The 24,413-nt window shown below is 41.8% G+C and overlaps 5 protein-coding genes across 5 annotated transcripts in view; 2 read left to right on the top strand and 3 right to left on the bottom strand.

Moving 5' to 3' along the window:
• The window catches only part of LOC134801174 (dosage compensation regulator), a 30,231-nt gene extending 17,625 nt beyond the window's left edge, over nucleotides 1–12,606 (top strand). The window contains exons 16-23 of the mRNA XM_063773720.1: nucleotides 3,451–3,581; nucleotides 4,643–4,812; nucleotides 6,830–7,023; nucleotides 7,830–7,944; nucleotides 8,869–9,020; nucleotides 10,584–10,775; nucleotides 11,619–11,777; nucleotides 12,207–12,606. Of these exons, the coding sequence (XP_063629790.1) occupies nucleotides 3,451–3,581; nucleotides 4,643–4,812; nucleotides 6,830–7,023; nucleotides 7,830–7,944; nucleotides 8,869–9,020; nucleotides 10,584–10,775; nucleotides 11,619–11,777; nucleotides 12,207–12,521 (1,428 nt within the window). The 3' untranslated portion in view covers nucleotides 12,522–12,606. The remainder of the gene's footprint in view (nucleotides 1–3,450; nucleotides 3,582–4,642; nucleotides 4,813–6,829; nucleotides 7,024–7,829; nucleotides 7,945–8,868; nucleotides 9,021–10,583; nucleotides 10,776–11,618; nucleotides 11,778–12,206) is intronic.
• Nucleotides 12,607–13,566: 960 nt separating this feature from the next.
• LOC134801202 (dynein light chain roadblock-type 2-like) lies at nucleotides 13,567–14,597 on the bottom strand. The gene is made up of 2 exons (XM_063773736.1): nucleotides 14,444–14,597; nucleotides 13,567–14,010 (listed from the first exon to the last, which is right to left on the bottom strand). The coding sequence occupies exons 1-2, from the start codon at nucleotides 14,523–14,525 to the stop codon at nucleotides 13,799–13,801; spliced, it is 294 nt and encodes a 97-aa protein (XP_063629806.1). The 5' UTR covers nucleotides 14,526–14,597; the 3' UTR covers nucleotides 13,567–13,798.
• Nucleotides 14,598–15,361: 764 nt separating this feature from the next.
• LOC134801284 (zinc finger protein 92-like) lies at nucleotides 15,362–16,770 on the bottom strand. The gene has a single exon (XM_063773823.1). It carries the CDS (start codon nucleotides 16,668–16,670, stop codon nucleotides 15,549–15,551), a length of 1,122 nt encoding a protein of 373 aa, XP_063629893.1. The 5' UTR covers nucleotides 16,671–16,770; the 3' UTR covers nucleotides 15,362–15,548.
• A 599-nt stretch (nucleotides 16,771–17,369) lies between these two features.
• Nucleotides 17,370–19,324, top strand: LOC134801286 (small ribosomal subunit protein uS10m). The gene is made up of 3 exons (XM_063773825.1): nucleotides 17,370–17,529; nucleotides 17,695–17,945; nucleotides 19,026–19,324. The coding sequence occupies exons 1-3, from the start codon at nucleotides 17,515–17,517 to the stop codon at nucleotides 19,273–19,275; spliced, it is 516 nt and encodes a 171-aa protein (XP_063629895.1). The 5' UTR covers nucleotides 17,370–17,514; the 3' UTR covers nucleotides 19,276–19,324.
• A 684-nt stretch (nucleotides 19,325–20,008) lies between these two features.
• Nucleotides 20,009–20,662, bottom strand: LOC134801203 (transmembrane protein 216-like). Its single transcript, XM_063773737.1, has 2 exons — nucleotides 20,426–20,662; nucleotides 20,009–20,292 (listed from the first exon to the last, which is right to left on the bottom strand). Exons 1-2 carry the CDS (start codon nucleotides 20,658–20,660, stop codon nucleotides 20,099–20,101), a joined length of 429 nt encoding a protein of 142 aa, XP_063629807.1. The 5' UTR covers nucleotides 20,661–20,662; the 3' UTR covers nucleotides 20,009–20,098.
• Between the last annotated feature and the right edge of the window lie 3,751 nt (nucleotides 20,663–24,413).

Genomic DNA, 24,413 nt, shown 5'->3' on the forward strand with positions numbered 1-24,413 from the left:
TACTCAATGTTAGGCTGCCGCAGACGTGTCTCAAAGTCATTCCTGAAGAGGTGTCGGAACCGTTAGGTACCGTCCAAACCCCCGCGCTATTTGACGAAGGCGCGGCAATGGCTTTGACGATACACGAAACTGCGGACAGCATCGCACCTGCGGTACAATTTGTTGGGCACGCAAAGCCTAATACCGCGGAAGACGAGGCCTTACAACTTGCGAAACGACATTCTGAGACAGAATCATTAGGCGTTTCGCAGAAGGTACCTCGGGCCGACCCCGGCCAACGTGCGCTAGATTTGTTAGAAGCCACCTGCGAGAAGATACCGGGGGAGCAAAGGTATCGCTCGGGCTTACTTTGGCGGTCAGATGACGAGAAACTCCCCGATAACCGAGCGCAAGCATTGAAACGGCTGTACAGTCTAGAACGAAAGCTAGACCGCGATGCGAAACTTAAAGCCGAATATGCAAAGCATATGAACAACTTGCTCGACAAAGGTTACGCGGAGAAAATGGACTCGCCGCCGCCCCCCGAGGCACCCCGGACGTGGCCTCTGGCGCACTTTCCAACTTTTCAGCCGCAAAGCGGGAAAACGCGATTAGTTTGGGACACGGCAGCCACAGCTTACAGACGTTCGTTTAACAGCGCGCTGTTGGCTGGCCCCGACCTGTTAGAGTCTTTACAGATCGAAATAATTGAGCAAGATCGCGATACGTTACGTTTCGTTTGGTGGACAGGGATCGATTGGGACTCGCCTATACCCGTCTCACTCGCACCCGCGTGGCGATCGTTCATTATTAATAACGTACGATTAGTTCGCGCCACCGCTAGTATTCTGGTTGCCGCCGAGGTTTTCAAAGCCGCATTGTTCGCTAAGAAAACAGACATAGAGATAAATAAGGGGCATTTAGATTTAGCAGAGATATTACTAATCCGACGGAGTCAACATGCTGCATTTCCGGAGGAAATCAAGCTTCTGGAAACTGGGCGGCCACTCCTGAAGAAATCTCCGCTATACAAAATCGCTGTACAACTTGACAAAAACGGAATCATCGTACTAAATGCTAGAATCGATAAAAACACGCACATGCCTGTTTTACATGCGAAAGAAGATTTCGTCAAGTTATTAGTACAGCATTTTCATGCACTCTACAATCACGGCAACCACGCGACCGTCATCAACGAGTTGAAACAAAGGTACTACATTATCGGGCTGCGCGGTAGCATTCGCTATATAACGAATAAATGCCAATGGTGCGGAACCTATAGGGGAACGCCAATCAAAGTTCCCATAGGTGACTTGCCGCCAGAAAGGCTAAAAGCGAATCAGCCGCCGTTTACCGCTGCAGCCGTAGACCTGTTTGGCCCCATGCACATAACTATAGGCCGCCGCCGCGAGAAAAGGTGGGGTGTACTATACACATGCCTCACGACTCGCGCTGTACATCTGGAGCTTGCCGCCTCACTTTCGGCATCCTCCATGATACTGTCGCTACGCCGAATGATAGCGCGACGCGGCACGCCTACAGTTCTCTATTCCGACAACGCCACCAACTTCCACGGCGCGGAAAGAGAACTGGCAGAGGCCAAAAACACGCTGCCCGACAGTCTCAAGCCCTTCTTGACCGAGCGAGCCATAAAATGGAAGAAAATTCCACCCGGCAACCCCTCCGCTGGCGGTGCCTGGGAACGGCTCGTGGGCAGCGTTAAAACCGCATTAAAAGTAGTACTGAAAGAAAGAGCACCCCACGAAGAAGTTCTACATACTTTACTGCTAGAATCAGAGCACATAGTCAATTCCAGACCGCTGACACCAGTGAATCCAGATTTAGACATCGAAGCCCTGACGCCGAATCACTTTCTTATCGGTCGATCAAGTGCCATGTCGCCACTGGGTGTCTTCACAGACGCAATTATGTCGCTCTCTTCGTGGAAAACAGCGCAAACGCTAGCCGACCAATTTTGGAGGCGCTGGCAGCGGGAATACCGACCCAGCCTCCTCCCCAGGCCCGGTGCTCACCAAAACGTGAGAAAACTGCATGAAGGTGACGTAGTCATCATTGCGGATAGCTCCATGCCACGAGGAACGTGGCCCAGAGGCGTAATCGCCCAGCTATTTCCTGGCCCAGATGGTCATGTGAGAGTGGCCATTGTTCGCACACGCGCAGGTGACGTCCGCCGCCCAGTTTCTAGACTTATCCCCATTTACTCCGCGCATGAAGACGGTGTTGACACACGTGGGGGAGACTGTCGTAAATAGCTATTAGGGTTCATGTATGTGTTAAATTAGTCTTTGCGTTTAGGTTGCTATTTTTACTTTTGTATATCATGTTTTACTTTGTGCTCGTATATTATGTCAAATGAATTGCGTGGAATGTTTTATATCTAGTTATAAGTCTAGGATTCATGCTCCTTTCATACGTGCTTAATATTGTACCTATTTATAAGTCTAGGATTCGTGCTCCTTTCATACGTGCTTATAATTAACGAGATTGGCAAAAATATACATTACTGACTCTGCATGATACACCCACTAGTTGAAGAAGGTACCAAACGGCCTTGTGTTTTACTATATAAGGCAGAGCCGATTCGTGGCTTATTCAGAGATATCAGAGACATCAAGAGAGCTTCACTCATACCAGCCTGAACACTCTCCAAGTGAATAAATCAAATATATGTGTTTTCATTTCACACAACACATATACCGGTAAATGGAGGTATAGCGGACTTCGAGACAGCACAGCGGCCAGCGCGTTCCAGCGGCGAGTTTCTACGCTTCTCCCAACGAACCCCCATCACGAAAAGCTACAGTCTACACTCCACACTACTATTGTCTCCTGGCTGATGGGACAGAATAACAACAATAAATAGTTGATCGACCCAATTACATTATGATACAAGTGTGCTACGTTGGTCATTAAAGAAAAAGGAAGCATGCGCGCTATAAGAAAGCCAATGTGTGTAATGACAGCACCCGTGTTTCATACGACGTTTATCAACAGAGTTGCGAGTTAAAAACAAAAGTTATATATTGATAAAAAATCAGTAAAAGTACAATAAATGAAAAGTGTCAACATACATTACCGCACTAGTTTGATAATTATAACATTACTGCACTAGTTCGATAATTATAATGAAAAGAGCACGCGGATTTAATATCTAGGATGAGCCTAAAAACGGTTCTATAAGTTCAACTGTGATGAAAAGAGTATTCCTATGGGGTGTCTCAAAGCCCCTCTTAGACAAGATAAAATAGGGCATGAATCTCTGTCTGCAGACAAGTTTACTGAATGGTCTTACGATATGTGACGTCCCACGGGTGAAGGTACCTTATGGCGGTTGGCGCTTACGCTATTATTAACGCCGCTCCAATACTATTGCGGTGCTATCCGACGTAAGCGCCAGCCGTCATAAGGCATCTTTTCCCGTGGAGAGTCACATATATTTGTTTGTTACAGCGCAAAGGTCGCGCGGGGCGCGTGCGAGCGGGCGTGTGCTTCACGCTGTGCTGCAAGGCGCGCTACGAGCGCCTCGAAGAACATTTGGCGGCCGAGATGTTCCGCACTCCACTGCACGAGCTCGCTCTAAGGTAATGCCTATGACAGGCATTTTGGTCAGTAGAAAAGAGCGACAAATTTAAAAACTGTAGGCGCAAAGGGTTGTCCTCCCATAGAAAATTTTAATTTCGCGCCTTTTTCTACTGACTAAGTGGGTTTGCCAAAGTATATCAAATATTTTAAGCAATGTGTGTCGCATACCTGTGATACCTGCCAAAGAAACGCCACAGTCATGCACAGAGTGAATACGAGTCGCGTTCACACTTTGCTGCAACGCGCTACTGGTAGTACTGGTGCTTAGATGAACATTTGGTAGCTGTTATGTTCCGTACTCCACAGTACAAACAGACTCTGCTATTTTTGTCCAATTTAAACTGTTGTGAGACATACTAACATTGAATAATTTTACGGTACTGTGAAAAACAAGTGAGTCTAAACCGTAAAATTATTCAATATTTTTGTCCAGTCTGCAGAAGATCCCTACAGTCCGTGAAAACCTCCTAAATGACAAATAGACTAGTCTCTTAACAATACTAGGTCGCTTCTTTAATCGAGTCCCATGGATCTAAATTTACCAGCCAAAGAAAGGCCTTTTCATGGAATTTTGATTGTCATTGTGGATTCGATATCGCGTGCGGGATTCTAAAGAAAGCCTACTTCACCTTAACTATAACTGTGCTTTAACTATTTACGGACGGACGGAATGCTAAAAAAATGAAATGATATGAAATTATTATTTTTTATTTCAGGCAACTAGTGGCCCATACATATATACCTTCAAACTGGCATACATATTATAAAAATATATTTTAAAACTAAACACAACAAATCACATTATGGCTGCGATGCATTACGCAGCCCCGCAGTGTCAGGGAGCCGACCGAGGGGCCGACGCCCTTCGCCTAAAACTCCTCCTTGGTGAAGGTCGCTAGATGTTCAGTCGGAACGCTCACCACAAACGAATTAAAATTCGCGTTGTGTCGAGATTCCAACTTCGCGACCCTCAGGATGAATCCGGTCTTCGTTTTCACATACTTTACGATGTCATCGACGCTAAGTTATAAGTAACTAATATACCTACATTTTCTAACAGCATCAAGCTCCTCCGCCTCGGCAGTATCGGCCACTTCCTCTCCAAGGCCCCGGAGCCCCCGCCGCTAGATGCCGTCATCGAGGCCGAGGCGATGCTCCGCGAGCTGGGATGCCTTGATGCCAACGACGCGCTGACTCCATGCGGGACTATACTGGCTAAGTTGCCTATTGGTAAGTAATGTAATAAGTAGTGATGTACCGACTATTGATTTGGCCGACTAGCCGACTAATCGGCGCTCGGATGGCCGATTAGTCGGCCGACTAGTCGGCTAGTCGGCCGGATCATTAGTTTCGTCTAAGTTCGGTTCAGATGCACTTAAAACAACCGTTTTACCCCTTTCGTCGCGTTATTTGTCATATTATAAATAATAACGCTGAAAAATTAAATAAATAAAAAATTCTAAGGCTATATTTCATACGACAACCGGACAATCGAACAAGAAAGCGACCAAGAGGTCAATAATTCGAATAAAAGTTTTCGTAAGCACCCTAAATAGGAATTTGGGTAAAATAGGTGAAAAGCTTATGGTAAATATTTGCTGTTTATTTCTTTTTGCCCTATTTTTCTGTCACTTATAAAGTGCCGACTAATCGGCCATTTTTGCCGACTAGTCGCCGACTAATCGCCGACTACAAATGTGGCCGGATAGTCGGCTTTCCCGACTAGTCGGCGACTAGTCGGTACATCCCTAGTAATAAGTATAGCATTAACTCTAAATTCAATGACAGTGTTGACTTTATAGTCTTTAGTTTTTAAATTGAGCTCGTTTCAAGAATGTATTCAGTATTGTTTTCACCTCCGCAAACGGGAGGCTGCATAAAAAAACCGGACAAGTGCGAGTCGGACTCGCCCACCGAGGGTTCCGTACTTTTTAGTATTTGTTACATGTTATAGCGGCAACAGAAATACATAATCTGTGAAAATTTCAACTGTCTAGCTATCACGGTTCATGATATATAGCCTGGTGACGGACAGACGGACAGTGGAGTCTTAGTAATAGGGTCCTGTTTTTATCCTTTGGTTACGGAACTCTAAAAAGGGTCGGAATGATGATTAATGTTCTATGTAAACCTTTGACAGTTGTGAACCCCATAGGATAAGGGTTCCGCCACATATGTCGAGGCGGAATCGGCAAAATCCGATAGGAGAGGAAAATGCTTTATGTCTGCGCAATAAGAGCGAAAAAGTCGTCGTTCGGCTCGGTTCGCATGGGCCGGCGCCTGCCGACGCGTCGACGGCTTTTTCTCTCTTATTGCATAATATATATTGCGGACATAAAGCTTTTTCCTATCGGCTTTTGCCTTACAGCATTTAGTAACTGCCGATTTTTGCGGGGGAGGGGCACGTCAAACGTGTGGCTATATTTACATGATTTGTATGTAATCTATAAATAGCCATGTCAGATAAACGTCAGTCCATACAAAATTTGCACAATAGGGTATCAAAGACTTCGTATAAGATGAATAAAGTCTAAGGAAAAAACGTGCCTCGGAAATCAAGAAAAAGTCATTCTCGGATAGACACACCTTTAGCCTATGCTCGGCTAGATGGCGCGACGACTCCGTTTCATATTTAACAATTTTAACACATAGATATCAGTGAATCAACATGGGTCAAAATGATATAAAAATAATAAAATCATTTATCCATATATATATACATTTTTTTGATAATTTTATAAGTTTTCATTTTGAGTTTAGTCGAGTGTCCATAGATGGCAGTAAATTTACTGTGACTACAAAATTTACTATGACAGGACCCCTCTATACTATCTATTCTCTTTGAGGGTATTATACTGTATTTAAAATAAATTATTTTACACCATGCGTGAAATAAAGCATCAGATAATTATTAGAAAAACACAGATAGGATTTATTTTTAAACACAAGTTCTATTTAATAAATCGGATAGAAATATAAAAAGTAGGCGAGTTGACCGTGACGTCGCGTCGCGATGTAATGTTTCATATAAATTCCATAATAGCAAATCGTTTTGACAGTTCTAAAAAGTAATTGATTTGACTAGTAGGAAAATACCCCATTGTGCAAGATTTTCGGCGGAGGGGTAAGCTCTTAAAGGCGACTTCGGTTATTAAATGCTAAGGCTTTTGCCGAATGCGTGTCAATATATCTGTGGAGACCCTAATGATCCCCTAGTTAAGTTTAAACCGTGATATTGATCGTACAGAGCCCCGTCTCGGCAAGATGATGGTGCTGGGGTTCGTGCTGGGCGTGGGTGACGCGCTGACCACGATGGCGGCCAACTCCACCACGTTCCCGGAAGTGTTCGCGGTGGAGGGCCGGCGCCGCCTCATGCCGCACCAGCGCGCGCTGGCCGGCGACCGCGCCTCCGACCACGTCGCCATGCTCAACGCCTTCCAGGTACCATTAACTGTACTACAGAATAATAGTATTATCATACAGAACGGCCACGCACCGCCCCGCCCCGATTCGTATCACCTCGCCCCGCGACCGGCCGCGACATGAATCTGACGGACTTCTGGCGTCCTCTCAGTAAAGCGACTTACCCATACATACACAATGACGCGTGTACAGACGTGCCGCGCACACATATAAACGCAAATGATTTTTGATGTACGGCGTGTCCGCCCTGTGACTGTACATCGGTGGACCTTATGCCTGCCGTAATAAGGTCCACCGATGTACAGTTTAGGAGTGTTGCTATTTGTACTACGCGACGTGTGGGCCACAGGTGACCACACGGCGGTGGTGGTTAGTTGTGTCCGTGGGGTACTTAACGCGTTCCTCCTCGCTTCACAAGATGATGTCGTCGTCGACCATTTGGCTCGGTCATATGACTATCGTTGAGTAATTCGTCGAATAAAATGTATGTAATGTATGAATAAATGCAAACGTTAATGTTATATGTCATAATTGTCAGTATAAGTACCAATAATTCTACGAAGTAAGACATTCTCACATGAAAAGGCGAAGGTTGGTTGTCTAAATAAATCATCGGCGAAGTGAAATTCAGACAAAAAAAGTTGGCGAAAAGGCAGAAAACCGAACTACACGGATAGCAGGGTCTCGTTTTTATCGGCTGCCGTGTCATGCGTCGCATTTATATACGTGTTAGAACGTGACAGGCGATAAAGAGGCGACCATCTTAGCTCTGCTGGACACTTAAGTCTTCTTTTTATTTTAATACTTTTGTATAATTGTTTCAGATGTGGGAGCGAGAGCGCGCTAAGGGCGAGGAGGCGGAGATGGCGTGGTGCGAGTGGAAGGGACTGCAGCAGACAACACTCCGGGTCACCTCGGAGGCCAAATACCAGCTCATAAGTATGTAACACCTCAAATGCACAGTAAAAAAGGCGATTAATATGTTTCGACTTCATGTAGTCTATGGTTCTATTTTCCTAATGAGGTTAACATAAGTTTATAAGTGCAGTCTATAATTTCAAGAAAGTTCAAGGAAATGGTAGAGTCAGCAGCATAAGTTGCTAAGCCTATTCTCTTAACAATAAAGTCGCGTCAAGATAATTTTGAACACCTGGCCCGCTTAGCAACTTCTGCTGCTGACTGTATGCCCAGATGTACTTATTTTACATGAATTAAAAAAACGTCGGTTGATGTCATTTTTACCTCTCGAAACTGGTGCAAAATAACATGCTTAGTTAACACAAAGAGAATTGAGTGTATAGAGGCGGATTGTCAAAGTAAATTTACTGCCATCTTTCGACAGAAGATTAAAACTGTTAGCACGCCATTTGACTTTGATCCTTATTCTTTCACTGATGTGTTAATTTGTTAAAAATTGAAATTAACGCCATCTACCCAACTGTAGGCCAAAGGTTATAGCGCCATCGCTCGAAAAGATTGCACCATAACTTTGGCCTACTCTCGAGTAGATGGCGTTAATATTAATATTTAACAAGTTAACAAACACATACCAGTGAAAGAATAATGATCAAATGGCGTTCTAACAATTTGAATCTTCTCTCGAAAGATTGCAGTTAATGTACAGGTACATAATTTACCATGACAGTAACTCTCTATTTCAAATTCTCTTTGGTTAACATGAAAATGGATTGTTATGTAATCCTTTAACTACGGTCCGATATTTGGACCGCGGAAAAGAAGCGAGAGTTCCAAAGGGCAGGCCATACAAGCCGGTCCGCTAAAGGGAGCAGGAGGGTCTAAGGCCTTGGCCCTCAAGTTTGGACTCCCCTGATCTAACCAATCTAACCCAAATTTCTGTTCCAGATATCCTGACCACCGCAATCGGGTTCCCGGAGGAGTGTTGCGTGCCGCAACGCTGGAACCCAACCGTGCCCGACCCCATGTTGGACAACGTGATCGCTCTCATGGCCATGGGGCTTTACCCCAACGTCTGTCTGTATCAGGGGAAACGGAAGGTCAGTCCAGTTGTTTACTCTAGGGGTCAAACTTGGCAGTAATAGACTGGAATCTGACCGTGCCATCGGGTTCCCGGAGGAGTGTTGCGTGCCCCAACGCTGGAACCCAACCGTGCTCGACCCCATCGTGGACAACGTGATCGCGCTCATGGCCATGGGGCTTAACCCCAACGTCTGTCTGTATCAGGGGAAACGGAAGGTCAGTCCAGTTGGCTACTCTAGGTATTGGTCGAACTTGGCAGTAATAGACTGGAATCCGACCGTGCCGGTCCTCAACCGGGTTCCCGGAGGAATGTTGCGTGGCGCAACGCTGGAACTCGACAGTGCCAGACCCGATGTTGGACAACGTGATCGCGCTCATGGCCATGGGGCTTTAGGGGCTACTCTAGGGGTAAAACTTGGCAGTAATAGACTGGAACCCGACCGTGCCGGACCTCAACGGGGTTCCCGGAGGAGTGTTGCGTGCCGCAACGCTAGAACCCGACCGTGCCCGACCCGATGTTAGACATCGTGATCGCGCTCATGGGCCTTTACCCCATCGTCTGTCTGTATCAGGGGAAACGGAAGGTCAGTCCAGTTGTCTACTCTAGGGATTAAACTTGGCAGTAATAGACTGGAACCCGACCGTGCCGGACCTCAACGGGGTTCCCGGAGGAGTGTTGCGTGCCGCAACGCTAGAACCCGACCGTGCCCGACCCGATGTTAGACATCGTGATCGCGCTCATGGGCCTTTACCCCATCGTCTGTCTGTATCAGGGGAAACGGAAGGTCAGTCCAGTTGTCTACTCTAGGGATTAAACTTGGCAGTAATAGACTGGACCCGACCGTGCCGGTCCTCAACCGGGTTCCTGGAGGAGTGTTGCGTGTCGCAACGATGGAACCCGACAGTGCCCGACCCGATGTTAGACATCGTGATCGCGCTCATGGCCATGGGGCTTTAGGGGCTACTCTAGGGGTAAAACTTGGCAGTAATAGACTGGAACCCGACCGTGCCGGTCCTCAATCGGGTTCCCGGAGGAGTGTTGCGTGCCCCAACGCTGGAACCCGACCGTGCCCGACCCCATCGTGGACAACGTGATCGCGCTCATGGCCATGGGGCTTTACCCCAACGTCTGTCTGTATCAGGGGAAACGGAAGGTCAGTCCAGTTGTTTACTCTAGGGGTCAAACTTGGCAGTAGTAGACTGGAACCCAACCGTACCCACCCCATGTTGGACATCGTGATCGCGCTCATGGCCATGGGGCTTTACCCCCTTTAATCTTGCAAGTTAAATTTGATCCACTTCGCGGTTTCCGATTGAGCTGAAATTTTGCATGCATGTATAAATCGGATGACAATGCAATATTATGGTACCATCTAGCTGAACTGATGATGGAGACAGGAGGTGGCCATAGGAACTCTGTGATGAAACAACGCAACCTAATTGTATTAGTAGAATTGTCTCGAGTTCTCGACGAGTATTAGTTGTCTGTCGTAAGAAAAGTACAGTCAGCGATAAAAGCTTGTACCAAAAATGAAATTTTTGACAAAAACTTATTAACGTAATCTTTTCTTTTCCACCAGGTGTTAACGACGGAAGGCAAGCCGGCCCTCATCCACAAGACATCGGTGAACTGCAGCAACTTCGAGCAGAAGTTCCCGTCGCCGCTCTTCGTGTTCGGCGAGAAGGTGCGCACGCGCGCCATCAGTTGCAAACAGACCACCATGGTGGCGCCACTGCATCTACTGCTGTTCGCTTGCAGGAAGGTTGAGTGGGTAAGTTGACTTAAAGTGGGGCAGAGGACGTCCACAGTGCGCCGCCATCTTGTTCTTCGCCTTAGGCCATGATAGCCCGATTGCCGTCAACTCGAATGCCACTGAGCGCCGCCAAGATTGTTTGGGATGGCCAGGATGGCCTGCTCCTCTCTCTTTTGCCTTGCGGGGGTCCGTTCTAGGGCTTGCCTAGGTCGGGAAGGTGGGTCGGGATCCCTTGTAAGAGTGTGACCGATCTAGGTTCACTTGCGGCACGCGATCTGATGACCGATCGGGGTTTCGCGGCTTGTATCTATTAGGCGTTCATTAGATATTCTTCTCTCGGGCCAGTATATCCCGATGAGTACCCACTAAGTAGTAAGTAGCCCCAACATAAATGCGTTTGATACAGTCACGGGCTGTAATTGGATTCAATAACCACGTTACAACCCTAATAATTAAAGTCCGTGGTCGTACATAGAATGCAGAAGCGCAAAATGCCACCCATATAATTGTGTTATGCTCGACCCGTTGTTTTCAAAGCCTTGGTTGTTTCCAAACCCTGCTTGGTTGCATCGAAAGGCATTATGGTTGTTTTCTAAGCCTCAATAGCTATTTCCAGAAAATCCTTGATTGTTTCCAAAGTCTCGTTGGTTGTATCCAAAACCTCCTCTTGGTGTTAGTCTACCGCCACGAAACCCTCTCCCCCTAAAACCACCCCAAACCTTTGTATTCCCAAAACCTCCTTTATTTCCAAATCCTCCTTGGTTGTATCCAAAACCCCCTCGTTGTGTTAGCCTACCTGCGAAGCCCCTCCGTTACTTAAGTTCAGTAAATAAAAATTTAAAATAAATAATTGTATTGCAGATCGACGAAATGGTGCGCCTGGACAACTGGTTGAACTTCGACATGTCACCGCGCGTGGCCGCCATGGTGACGGCGCTCCGGCCCGCCATAGAGAAGCTGGTCGAGCGCGCGGCTGCTGAGCCCGATGCCGCGCTGCAGTTCTCGCCCTCCGAACAGAAGGTAAGGGAAAAGGGGATATACATCCGTCCTGTATTGCCGCAGTGATGGTTCTTCGGCCCGCCATAGTTTTTATCGGAAAGGCGAATTTTGACACTATAAGCCACAAGCCAGTTCATAAGTGACTCTCGAGTGGCATTTTAATTCATAAACTTTTTATTAATAATTAACTAATTAACCTTTTGGACGCCAATTACCGATATATCCGCACCGCAGGTTCAACGCCAAAGACTGATTAATCGGTCACAAACCACAGAGCAACATAGACCTACGCGCATATGCATAAAGTTCAATTTCAGTTTTGACACTTCGGTGACGTGGCGTCCGCGTGACAGCTTTTGTGTTTGACACGGCATCGAAAAAGTTAACCTAATAACCAATTTATAATGGTTTTATCTTAGAACAATATTGTGACAACATTTCCTTTTACAGCTCGTCAACTGCGTGAAGGCCTTATGCGTGGTCGACGCAGGAGACTTCAACATCCAACGCGAGCAAGGCACCCCCGTATTCAGACCCGACGGGGCAAAACGGGGCAACCGCGGCTGGGGCACCAGCGGACCTCGGGCCGGCTTCACCGGAGGCGGCATCGGGGGCAGGGGCGGCTTCGGGAACAATCAAGGAGGATTCGGAAATAACCAAGGAGGATTTGGGAATAGAGGAGGATTTGGAAATAGGGGGGTCGGTGGCGGTTTTAGGGGGAGAGGAGGATTCCGTGGCGGTTTCAGAGGCAGGGGCCAATGGTAAAGTGATTAGACTATTCCTTATTAATTAAGTTAGTGTGACGTTTTGTGTATTATTAAGATTACCTAGTGAAATAAATATATTGACTACGAAACTGGTTTTTGTATTAATAAAATGATTATGGACAGGAAAACATTTATTGAAACAATAATTACACAGTAAAATTAGTGCCGCTCACCATTCTAACCGCTAATTATGATTTCCGGAATAATTAAAAAATAAAGTGACACCATGATCTACAGCGGTGAGCAGAGATTTAGTGTAGTAAATGAAGCAAGTTGTTGTATGGAGACCCATGCATTAATTTCTCAGTCGATGAAATTTAGCTTGGTTATTGTATAGTATGAGCCGAGACTAACATTATAAATATCCAAAAAAAAAACACTCCTAAGTTAGGTAAAAACACAAATCTGATTATATATTGAACCGAGTAATTCCTCAGTCCAAAATTTTTTTACAAAGTTTTATCAAACATGAGAATATTTTTTTATGATACTTCCTTTTTTTGACGCTCAATTTCATCGGAAAATTGCTCTGTCATTTTTTTCTTCTTATATGATCTTAGAATATAATTTGGCGCAGTGGGTAAAAAAATCCAAAAAAAATGCGTATCGAAATGTATGTATTATAGAACTATTAAAAACTGAGAGTGGAAAATTTTTAGATTTTCATTTTGTAGGTATAAAACGGCAATAAAATGGCATTCCAGTGAAAAAATTAGACTGAGCAATTTTCCGGTCCAAGACACGCCAAAAAAATTTATTTTATTAATACTGGTATTTCTGCTGGGATATTTTTTTGATATTTAATATATTGTTGCAATACGTTACATGAATATGTCTGGTGAAGAAAGTTTGAACGGAGCATTTTTCCGTAAAAAGATATTAACGATTTAAGACTTTAGGTATTTACTTTAATTCTATTATTATTATTCTTTGGAAATTTATACAATACTTTTTATTTATTGATACTTTATCATACTGTAAAGTTTTTTCTGGCTGAGGAATTACTGCGGGGTCCACTACCTTTATTTACTACACTAATTTACAAGAACCATTGTCAACGCAATTAGCTGGCGCGCGGAAGATCGCGGGGTTAGTATGTGAACGCCTAATAGTAATTGGAATGAAATAATCAAGAAAATATGCTAATCATGATTATAGAAATTATAAATAATTAAAACTAAATAGCTATACTAAAACACTTTCTGTTAAAATCTAATCGTGAATAATACTAACGTAAATAGAATCGTAAAGTTGGCTGAAAAGCCAAAGCCTTTGTCAGTCAACAGGGTTTTGAACGACAATCAAAATAAAGTCTTTATCTGGCGCAACCATGATCTCACTCCTCTTGCTCCGAATTCTCAGGAACGTCAACTCGTTGGTGGGGTCCAAGTCTCTGACAACCGACTTAGCTTTGTCTATGAGCGAACCCATGAGTCCGGCGTATTGTACTGAGACATGGTTGTCCAGGGTTGTCTTGATTGGGATACCTAGAATTACAGCACAGAATAAATAATTGTACCTACTACCGTACAGAAAGGACACTTCCTACGAAACCGAAGTTAACCCTAACCCCATGCTAACCCTAATGTATGGCACTATTCCTTTCCGCCAGCTTTCCGCTATTTAGGGTTGTCAAAATTCAAGCCATCTTATCTGTGGTCGTGCACGCAAAAGGACGTCAAAGCGGTGCCAATCCTAATAATTGCTCGGAGCAATGTTAAGCCGAACGGAGCCGAGTTTGCCCGAAAGGAGGAGTGTCCGTCCACTGATTACAGTTTGTATATAAGTAGGGCTTAAACACATTAGGAAGAAGTAGCGGTTTTCTCTCGAAAAGCACTGTTAAGAACAGCTTATTAATGAAGGCATGTTAGAATGTTTAGTGAAGTAGGTTATTATATTGTTATATTTTTATTTTCATACCTTCGCCGTTGACAATTATTACGCCAGCTACACCTTTATGCGTGCTAAGTTTGCGAATCGTTTCTTCAGCCTCGTTTGCCATGGCGAAATGCTTTTGAAAGTCAGACTTTTAAAATGTTTGTTGTCAATTAAGCTCAGAATTAAGTCAGTTTGACAATTCTTACGATTGTTTTGATAATATAAATGGCCGTGAAATGGCCATTTGCAATCAATAAACATTGTAAAGAGTACGCATTAAAAGTATCGAAATTATTTAAAGTACTTGCACATGGCGCATATACAAAATATAACACGCGTGTTGCCGCATATGAGTCGCTTAACTTCAAACTCGGGTAAATCCATCTGTCTGATTACGCGATTTTGGTACTTATGAAGAAAAGGTAGGGTAGATATTTGCTGAGGGTCGAATGGATTTACCCGAGTTTGAAGTTAAGCGACACATAACCAACACATAACACCTCCATAACACGCGTATGTTGCGCATAATGCTGGCTACACACGTAACTATAAATCGTAGCGATTAGTCTGTGCAGTCCGGTTTGCGCAGTTTTATCTACCGTGTGTATGACAAATCGTTGTATCTAGCCGGGGTAAGTTATTTGTTAGGTTTATATGCGTTCAGAGGGCCTACTATACCGCGAACCACGCTTTCTGTCACACTTACGTACGAATTGATAAGTGCGACAGAGAGGCAACACATGGAACGTGGTTCGCGGTAGGCCCTCTGTAAACAATGGTATGAAGAAGCATACTGGTTCAGCAAGTCCCAGCTCGATTTCTCTGAATAACCCTAAACTTATAATAGTGAAGTACCTACATTCTTAACAGTAATAGGTATGTATAAGTATTTCTGTTATCCTCATAATTATGAGAAAACCTCCAGAATCATGGCAAATAAGTTGACAATAGGTAAAATAATATTATAATAGATTATTTATTTATTTATAGGCAACTACTAAACAAATAATTGGACACATCATAGGAAGTAATGAAGTAATTGCTGACTTATACCATCAGCAACATCATCTTTGAATAATTGGCATGATTTCCTAAGACATACATGAAAGAATAAAGAAATCGATATCACTAACGTCATCACAATTTTCTACATGACAACATTATCTGAAATAGGAGCTTCTATTCCATTTTTTTCCAAAGACTCAACCTGTAAGTACAATGGCATTCTTCCAGTCCTCATCTTCTCTCTTTTATGTACCTTCAGCTGATGCTTCATCATCTGTTTCCGATATCCAAATGCCTTACCGCAGATGTTACAGAGATGGTCCTTAATGCCGGTGTGATCGACTTTGAAATGTAGGTCTAAAGCCCGTTTTGTGTTGAAGCCTCTTCCGCAAGATTCGCATTTAAAATCATGCTCCGCTTTATGCACATGCATATGTTTGTTAAGGTTACTTTTACTTATAAAACATTTAGCACACTGTGAGCATTGATACGGTTTATCTCCAGTATGTGTTCTCATGTGCATTTTTAATGACTCGGTAAATCTACCTCTATATGGGCAAAGAGAACATTTGAAGGGTAAATCATAGAAATGTGTCAACCGATGCCTTGTAAACTGTCCCTGCATGATGAACTTCTTGCCACAGATATCACAAACGAATGGGACATCTTCTGGTTTATGCAACAACAGATGCTTTTTTAAATATGATTCCGAGTACAAATTACAGCATATTGGACATCTTATCTTCATATTCTCGTGTTCTATAGATGCCTTGTGCTCATTGTAATCTTGAAATAGGTTAAAATCTACATTGCAACGGCGACAATGGTAGTTAGGTTTCACTTCCACTTTATGTTCTGTGTCATAGTTATGGTCACTGTCATTGTTAAAGTTTAAATTATGTTCTGTAGCCTCCTTGAGTGTCTGTTCAGACTGTTGAGCAGTTTTTCTGAATAAAACCGCTCCTTCTAACAGAGAATGACACGGTTCGCATAAATATTTGGGAAATATATCGTCAATCTGTACTTCAATGCCTCCAAACATATTCAAGCTTTCTACAATATCTTTACGGGCATCGTCGCCATAAATTGGAATATTACCTTCCTTAAGACATACTCTGCATGTGTAGTCCTCAAGCGCGATTGGCTCCTTCTTTACTTTGGAGTGATGAGCAATTATGGAGTCTTCTGTTTTCTTGTTCTTACATTTATCATGGCGTAAACGCCTGCAATGTAGCAGTTTCATAAGAACTAATGACCCAACCATTGCTGCGGCTTTCTGCGACTGTTTCCTAGCAAAATACCGACCAATTCTAGTTGAAATAATATTGAAATATTAGAAGATCACTGCTTCGCGTTATTGGGATTTTGTTATATTTTGACGTTTCAGTGGAAATGTTGCTATAGTAAAATATTTATTTTATTAAAGCTAGGACAGACCAAGAAAAGTCTGCAGCGGATTTGATAGCCCACGCAGTGCAAGTGTCATTTATACGTCATAATTTCATAGAAGTTTGACGTTTAAAATAACACGTGCACTGCGTGGGCTATCAAATCCGCTGCAGACTTTTCATGGACTGACTCTACCAAATTCCTACATTAGGTTACTATAGTGCACAGAATTTAAAGAGTTTAAACAGGGATTTTATACCTGAATAATGTCACGCTAATAACGAGTATTTAGTACTCTTGAAAGTTTTTTGTAGCTACTTTCAAGACAGCAGCCGTAAAAGTCTAATTTCAAGAGAATCACAATACGTAATAAGACAAAACATCAATACATACGTGAAAAACATCCCCCAAGATTTTTATTTCATGCTATCTCCAGTAAATCTTTAACATCTTATGCCAGTAATAGATATTTACTGATGTAGTCGTAGCCTTATTTAACAAATCAAATCTTGCAATGGTAACACTGTAATCTGCATCGGGTTCTCCTCATTGACAGCTGTCAAGTGTCAATGTCATAATCATAAGTGGTGGGTCTGATTTGGGCATTTTGGGCCCCGAGACCCAATTATATTTTTGTTATTAAGATATTTAACGACTCGTTACATCAAAAATATTATCTATATTGTATTTAGTCGTAAAAGCATCTCGTATAATTAAAAATGAACGTATTAAAGGTAAATAAGTTATAACCTCAAATTTGTTTTCATTTTAGTTTTTACTTAAAAATATTATTTTATGCACAACCGTTACAAATAATCAGAGTCTTAACATAAAGTTTCTCATGTAGTATCATCAGAAATCTAGCATTAAAACAGTTTAATACAAAAAATCGATTTCAGGGTATTTGGAAGACCTCACCGCTGATTAGGAGCACCATAGCCACAAATTATGCAGCTCTTCGACCTCTTTCCACTGTCACACCCTCTCCAGTACCAAAGACAATTCAGGACATCCCTAGCACAGTGGAGCTGGATAAGTTGTATAAAAAAGTTGAGTTGGAAATGAGAGGCATAGATCCTGCTGTGCTGCTCAGTTACTCCTGGTTTTGTGTGGCTGCCGCGTCGCATTTGGGGATTGAGGTGACGAAAAGGTTTGTGATTTATTATTTTATATATTATTCTTGTGATTTTATTGTTTAAAATTAGTCTGTATCTTTAGGTATTTAAATAAAAGTAAACAAACAAATTGTAATTTTTCGGGTAGTTATAAAATTTATCGGTTAACCAAAACCGCCTGGATCTGTCACTGAATGACCTGACTTTGGCCTACATTATTTATATCATGTAATGTTTTCATCTACCCTCAACTGGCCTAAGGAGCCATTTGGGAGTAGATTTTGTTTACTTTTATTTAAATACCTAAAGATACAGAGTATAGTCTTAACTTCCTTCAGTATGTTAACACATTCGACACCGCGTACCCGACTCTCGGGCACTCGTAAACTTTACTCAGATGCCGGCATACCCGCTAGTCGGGCAAGAGCTATAAACCTACACGCGACGCCGAAGTGCCCGACAGGCGGGCAAGCATTGCATCTTCACTACCTCAGGGCTGCCACTGCCACTAACAGAAAAAATTGTAAGTCTTCTGATTATTATGTGGTCGAAAAGTTGGTACAGTTGATTATTATATTTTATTACTTCACTTTGTATTTTTATTTACTTTACCTAATGCGATTACAATATAAAAATTCTTATTAGTTGGTTACGTGAAATTGCATACACGGGTATGTATCAATAGGAGTTAGAATTAGGAGAAGAACAAAACGGGGAGCCTAAACAGATGAGACAGCAGATTTAATTTTATCCACGTACTTATACGAAAGTTACTTGGCAAAGCCCTGAGCGTCCGCCGCTTGCCTGACTAGCGGGTTCGCGGCGTGCGGCATTGAGTTGCACGTCGTTGCCCGACTAGCGAGTACTGTCGGTTTCTGCGGTATTGTTTGAAATTTTGCCTGGTTGCGAAAGTGTTAATATCTTTATTAAGATTTCTTGAGAGTGCCGCTAATATGTACTGCTTATAATGCTCTCGGTTTGAAGCATTTATAAGAAAAGTCAACTCATTCTTTTAGTGAAGTAGTACAGAATATTTCTATCATTCAATTCTAAAGTGAATGGTCACTTAGTAAACATGTATAACTAATTTAGTTAAATCAGAGTATTTTTTGCAGCTTTGCACCCAGAAAAGCTGAAAAGGAGAGGCATACCCTCCTCAGATGTGTTCACATCTACAAAAAGCACAGAGTTCAGTATGAGATCCGGACATACTTTAGGTTCATCCATCTACAGAGGCTCACTGGCTCCACCTGCGACACCTACCTGGAATACATTGAAAGGAATCTTCCAGAAGGTTGCGCTTTGAAAGTCACTAAAGTTGAATGTCAGAAGCTACCGGAACACATCACCCCGCCCACAGAATAGTTATTGTAAATATAGTGTAGAAAGTTTAGAATAAAAGTTTAAGTATGAATTTCCTTTATTTATTTATATTAGGCAGTTATTACATTGTGTAAATAATTGTATTAATGTACTCATTCTACAACATAGCTAAACATTTTAATACTGTGTCCCAGACGTCCCAGTATTTGTCAAATCTGTAGTAATTTTATTATAACATGGTCCAATAGTTTTAATTTCTTATGAAGCTGACAGTCACCTAAAATATCTAATCAACTGCACCAATAAACACATTTAAATTCAGGTCAGTACATAAAATAAATTAATTTTGAGACTAGAATTTAATATATAAAAATTGAATAGTTCATTTGAGAATTAACTATATTTTCGGCTGTAACCTCTCATTTGGATTGATCAATAATTTATGTAAGTAAAAATGTACAAATGGTATATTTATGTTGGTCTCTATTATATATTTGTGGTATACAAAGCTATTACATCATTCGGATACAAATCTGTGCATTGAGTTAATATCATTTTATGACAAAAATGTAAGGCTACATGACTGTATTTTTTAACAACTAGTAAGCTTCAAACAACAAACACTTAAATATAAACTACGTAATACCAAGTAATACTTAGGCTTTAAAGCAAATATGTTACCTAACTACTTTCACCTAAATATATCTTACAAACAACTTCCCTTTAAATGACTCTTACCTAAATCACTTGTATAAGAGACAACATTATTAACAACACTGCTTTAAAATTGGAATGTTATAGTTTTTCAGTCAGCTTTTGGCATTATTTAGTATCTCTTTGGCACTGAGGTACTTTGAAACTTATTCTAATCATACTGCTGGTTTTTGCACACAGTGAACATGAAGAGAATAGCGAAGGCCATCTCCAGGGCGTGGAACATGAGCATTACGGCGCACCAGATGTATTCCAACCTTATAATGTAGGTTTGGTAGATGAGGAAGTAGCAGACACCTACTGCTGAGGGTATTGTGAGTAGGACTGAAAAGAACACAGGAACCTCTGAAACAAATAATAATATTGGCAAAGTTAAGTGTTTCAGGCGACGATAAATTCATATTTTGCGAGTGGGTGACGTCATTATCGGTTTTCTCCATGGACTTGGCCTGGTTAAAAAATTCAAGCGCCTACTTACTTTTACTAGACAAGTTTCCTCTCTGTCCTAAAAATATGCGAAAAGCCTCGATAACACATAAGGCGCCGAAAATACCAGTTTCAGTTAGCAATGCGTTCTCCGGGTACGACACATTTATCGCTTTCAAAATCCCAATGGCCACTTCACACACGAAAAACATGCCTAAATAGAAATTATTCAAGTACAACAATATTTCGTAAGCCAAACTTGAATTTACGTTGGTCATTTTCGACATATTATTCGTTGGGTTTTGGAGTGGGTTTTGGTCAAAACATGCAGCTGAAGTGAATGAACTTTTACTTTGTCGAAAGTGACGTTTATTTTAGTTCGTTCAATATCGTTCGGGAAAGCGGAAGTGCGAGTGAATGAGGGAGAGGGTGCAAAGCGCAAGGGCTAAACTGACAAACGTTTATTTGCGGGTGGCTAAAAATGGAACTAATTTTGTCACGTAGTTTTTAAAGGCTGTCTGATTGATGGAAGCGACTTTTCCAGCGCCAAAGTTTTGGTAGTTCGTAGTAAGGTCAATACGCTCAATAGGTAAATGAATTTGCATGTGTTGACGTCACGGTCCATTAATTTTACACGTTGTTTGTATGTTTATCTTTGTCGGTAGGTATTGGGTATTACTTACTTTAATCTTATTTTTACTTAAGCTTCGTGCTTTATTTAGCTCGGAGAAGACTCCGCGAATTCTTTGCTCCGCGACCACGGGGACAACGCCATCCTCGAAACGTCGGAGGTAAATTTAAAAACTTAATCATACGAGATTAAGTCCCGTTTTGCTAACTAATAATGAGTTAAAATGGTGACAGTTTAAACCAGTACTTTAGCTTTATTTTAAAATTTATTTCCATTTATTTTATTTCGACTTGCAGTTTGCTTGTTTTTTTTTCATTGTAGGTATACCTATTCTATTGCCTAATAGTAAGAAAGGTGTGGAAGGGTGATAGCTGGTCGCTAATTATCAAAAGCAATGAGATTAAGAAACATATATACACCTATTCTCTTGCCTAATAGTAAGAAAGGTGTGGAAGGGTGATAGCTGGTCGCTAATTACCAAAAGCAATGAGATAAGGAAACATATATACACCTATTCTATTGCCTAATAGTAATAAAGGTGTGGAAGGGTGATATATATAGCTGGTCGCTAATTACCAAAAGCAATGAAATTATGAAACATATATGTATAGGTACCTACCTACATCACACGCTAGTGTAGGTACTACATAAACCAGCAACATAAAAAGTAAATACATTGTAAGTTCTAATATTTACAGCATTAGGTGTCCGCATTTAGTCCGCTAAAAGGAGCGTATCGAATCAACAAGCCTAACACACTTTGTATGTGCCCAGACTTGCTTTACTAAAGGCGTAAGGCAAAAACAAGTAGGTATATATATAGACAAATGTATAATAAAGACTGTAAATTCATTCAAAAGTTACATTTAGTGGTTCATAGACAATTTTTAAAGGAAATCGACAGAGATCTTCTTCTCTGTTGTATCGCTCTTTACAGAGCGGTCGTGGTCTCGTTGAGGCGTCCGCATCGACAGCCCAAGTAGCACAGATTAGCTGTATAGCAGCCGCATAATGAAGTACGAATACGCTTGAAGCTGGAATATAAAAGCTGCATAAGAGCTGTATAAGCGTCTTTTCAGCTTTTATAACTCTTAAATGGGCACAAATTAGGCAGCCTTAAGTTCACATAGCTACTTAAGAGCGTTGTAGCAGCAATTTAACGGAATTATAAGGGGTAACAGGAATTATAAGAGGTGTATATTGACTGGGTAAGAGACCACCAGTTACCCTATATTCAGCTAATATGTCACATGTGCGCCCTAATACCGGGAAAGATTGACGTTGGGCTGAATAAAAGATAATTAATAACATACTTTTACACCTCTGCTTTAAAAATCAGCTATTATATTTAGTATAGTGACGACGAACGCAGAGGTGAACATATTTATATTGAAGCAAAAACGTTAAGCGCAACGACACCATAAGTCATTTTGTTAAAGTGTTTAGTTAAATGTTTGTACATGATCTTTTATATATTAATGCGAGAAAGATGTTTGGGAATGCAAGTTTATTGACATTATATATATACATTATCTAAGAAAATTTCAGTGCGCCACGAAAATAATCAGTATTTATTTAAATGAATGATATAAATAAGCTATGTGTAAAAACTATTTCAGTGGTTCGGACAGAATTATGAGATAAAAAGTTAATAATACGTTATAGGAAGTACTAAACTAATGATTTAGGTTAAGAACTCAGGCACAAAACCTTATTGTTACCCTTAAAAGTTGGAAAAGCAATTTCAATTTTGTAGGTTATAATACAATAAAATGGCGGTCAATGTTAAAAAGCAACGTGAACCGTTAAAATTCTTATATGCAGCATATACGACTGTTATATATCTGATAAAGATACTTAAGTGAACCACTATAAAGTCCAAGTCGTTATTTCGATACACTAGTGAACCTCTAAACAGTTAAAAGGCATCTTGTGAACGTTTTAACAGCCGCTATGCAGACAGTCCCAATGGTAGTATAATAGGCTGCTTAGCGGTAAACATGTTCAGCGCTAAGCCGTATTATGCGCCACATGTGTTCGATTATACGTCTATTGGTTTCATAATAGTTCACTCGTTCTCCCTTATAATAAGTCAGCGAAATAAAAGCTGCTTTAGCGGTAAACATGTTCAGCGATAAGCTGTATTATGCGCCCCATGTGTTCCATTATACGTCTATTGACTTCATAATAGTTCATTCGTGCTTCCTCAAAAAGTCAGAATAATAAAAGCTGCTTAGCGGTAAACGTGTTCAGCTATAAGCTGTATTATGCGCCCCATGTGTTCCATATATACGTCTATTGGCTTCATATTAGTTCACTCGTACTCCCTTAAAAGTCAGCGTAATAAAAGCTGCTAAGCGGTAAACATGTTCAGCGATAAGCTGTATTATGCGCCACATGTGTTCCATTATAAGTCTATTGCCTTCATAATCGTTCAGTCGTGCTTCCTTAAAAAGTCAGCGTAATAAAAGCTGCTTAGCGGTAAACACGTTCAGCGATAAGCTGTATTATGCGCCACATGTGTTCCATTATACGTCTATTGGCTTCATATTAGTTCACTCGTGCTCCCTTAAAAGTCAGTGTAATAAAAGCTGCTTAGCGGTAAACATGTTAAGCGACAAGCTGTATTATGTGCCACATGTGTTCCATTATACGTCTATTAGCTTCATAATAGTTCACTTGTGCTCCCTTAATAAGTCAACGTAATAAAAGTCCACAATTACCTCCTTATACAGCACATGGCGTAATTTGATCCACTAAACAGACCTTATAACGATTAAAGCATTTGATAACCCTTAAAGCTGTATAGGGTCGTAGCAAATATACATTTATATCACTCTTTGCGTATTAATGGTAGTTTTCAGAGCCGTAATGCAGCTTTTAATCAGCCCTAAGCTATATAAATATCACTGAGATCTATTATACAGCTGTAGGACCACGAGTGTGCTCTTATAAGTGTCTTAATACGCACAGAGCGTTAGATAGAACTAAAAGTGAGTAGTTATAGAGCTATCTGTGCTACTTGGGAGTAGGTAGAGGCGGACACAGCTCTTCGCACGATTTCCCGCCATCTCTTCCTATTGGCATTGGCAGACTATCTGGCACAGTCAGATACCCGGTTTCCCACTGACCGAATACCGCCCGCATCATCGCTGCAGCGGTAATCCTGTAGTTGTCTTCCTGTTTGACGACACTGCCAACTCGCCAAGTCACTGATTTAACTCTCAGATCGCTTACATGATAATGATGATGATGGTATGGTGGTGGTATGGTATGCTTTAAGCAGCGATCAAATATACGCGGCGCGCGGCTATCGTGACCACTGCTCATGCAGTTGATGCAGTGTTTGAAAATTGAGACCTAGGTAAGGCTCTCCGAAACCTGTCGCGCTTGTGCAAACTTAGCTATA

Source organism: Cydia splendana, chromosome 21, assembly GCF_910591565.1.
Source record: "Cydia splendana chromosome 21, ilCydSple1.2, whole genome shotgun sequence".
Classification (NCBI taxonomy): domain Eukaryota; kingdom Metazoa; phylum Arthropoda; class Insecta; order Lepidoptera; family Tortricidae; genus Cydia; species Cydia splendana.

Bases quoted from the DNA above. Each gene is read 5' to 3' on its own strand.
- LOC134801203 (XM_063773737.1), bottom strand. From the start codon at position 20,660: ATGTCGAAAATGACCAACGTAAATTCAAGTTTGGCTTACGAAATATTG. The intron at 20,293-20,425 runs GTAAGTAGGCGC...TATTTGTTTCAG, and splicing joins AGGAAACTTGTCTAGTAAAA to AGGTTCCTGTGTTCTTTTCA.
- LOC134801202 (XM_063773736.1), bottom strand. From the start codon at position 14,525: ATGGCAAACGAGGCTGAAGAAACGATTCGCAAACTTAGCACGCATAAA. The intron at 14,011-14,443 runs GTATGAAAATAA...CTGTAATTCTAG, and splicing joins AATAATTGTCAACGGCGAAG to GTATCCCAATCAAGACAACC.
- LOC134801286 (XM_063773825.1), top strand. The intron at 17,946-19,025 runs GTTTGTGATTTA...TATTTTTTGCAG, and splicing joins GGGATTGAGGTGACGAAAAG to CTTTGCACCCAGAAAAGCTG.
- LOC134801284 (XM_063773823.1), bottom strand. From the start codon at position 16,670: ATGGTTGGGTCATTAGTTCTTATGAAACTGCTACATTGCAGGCGTTTA.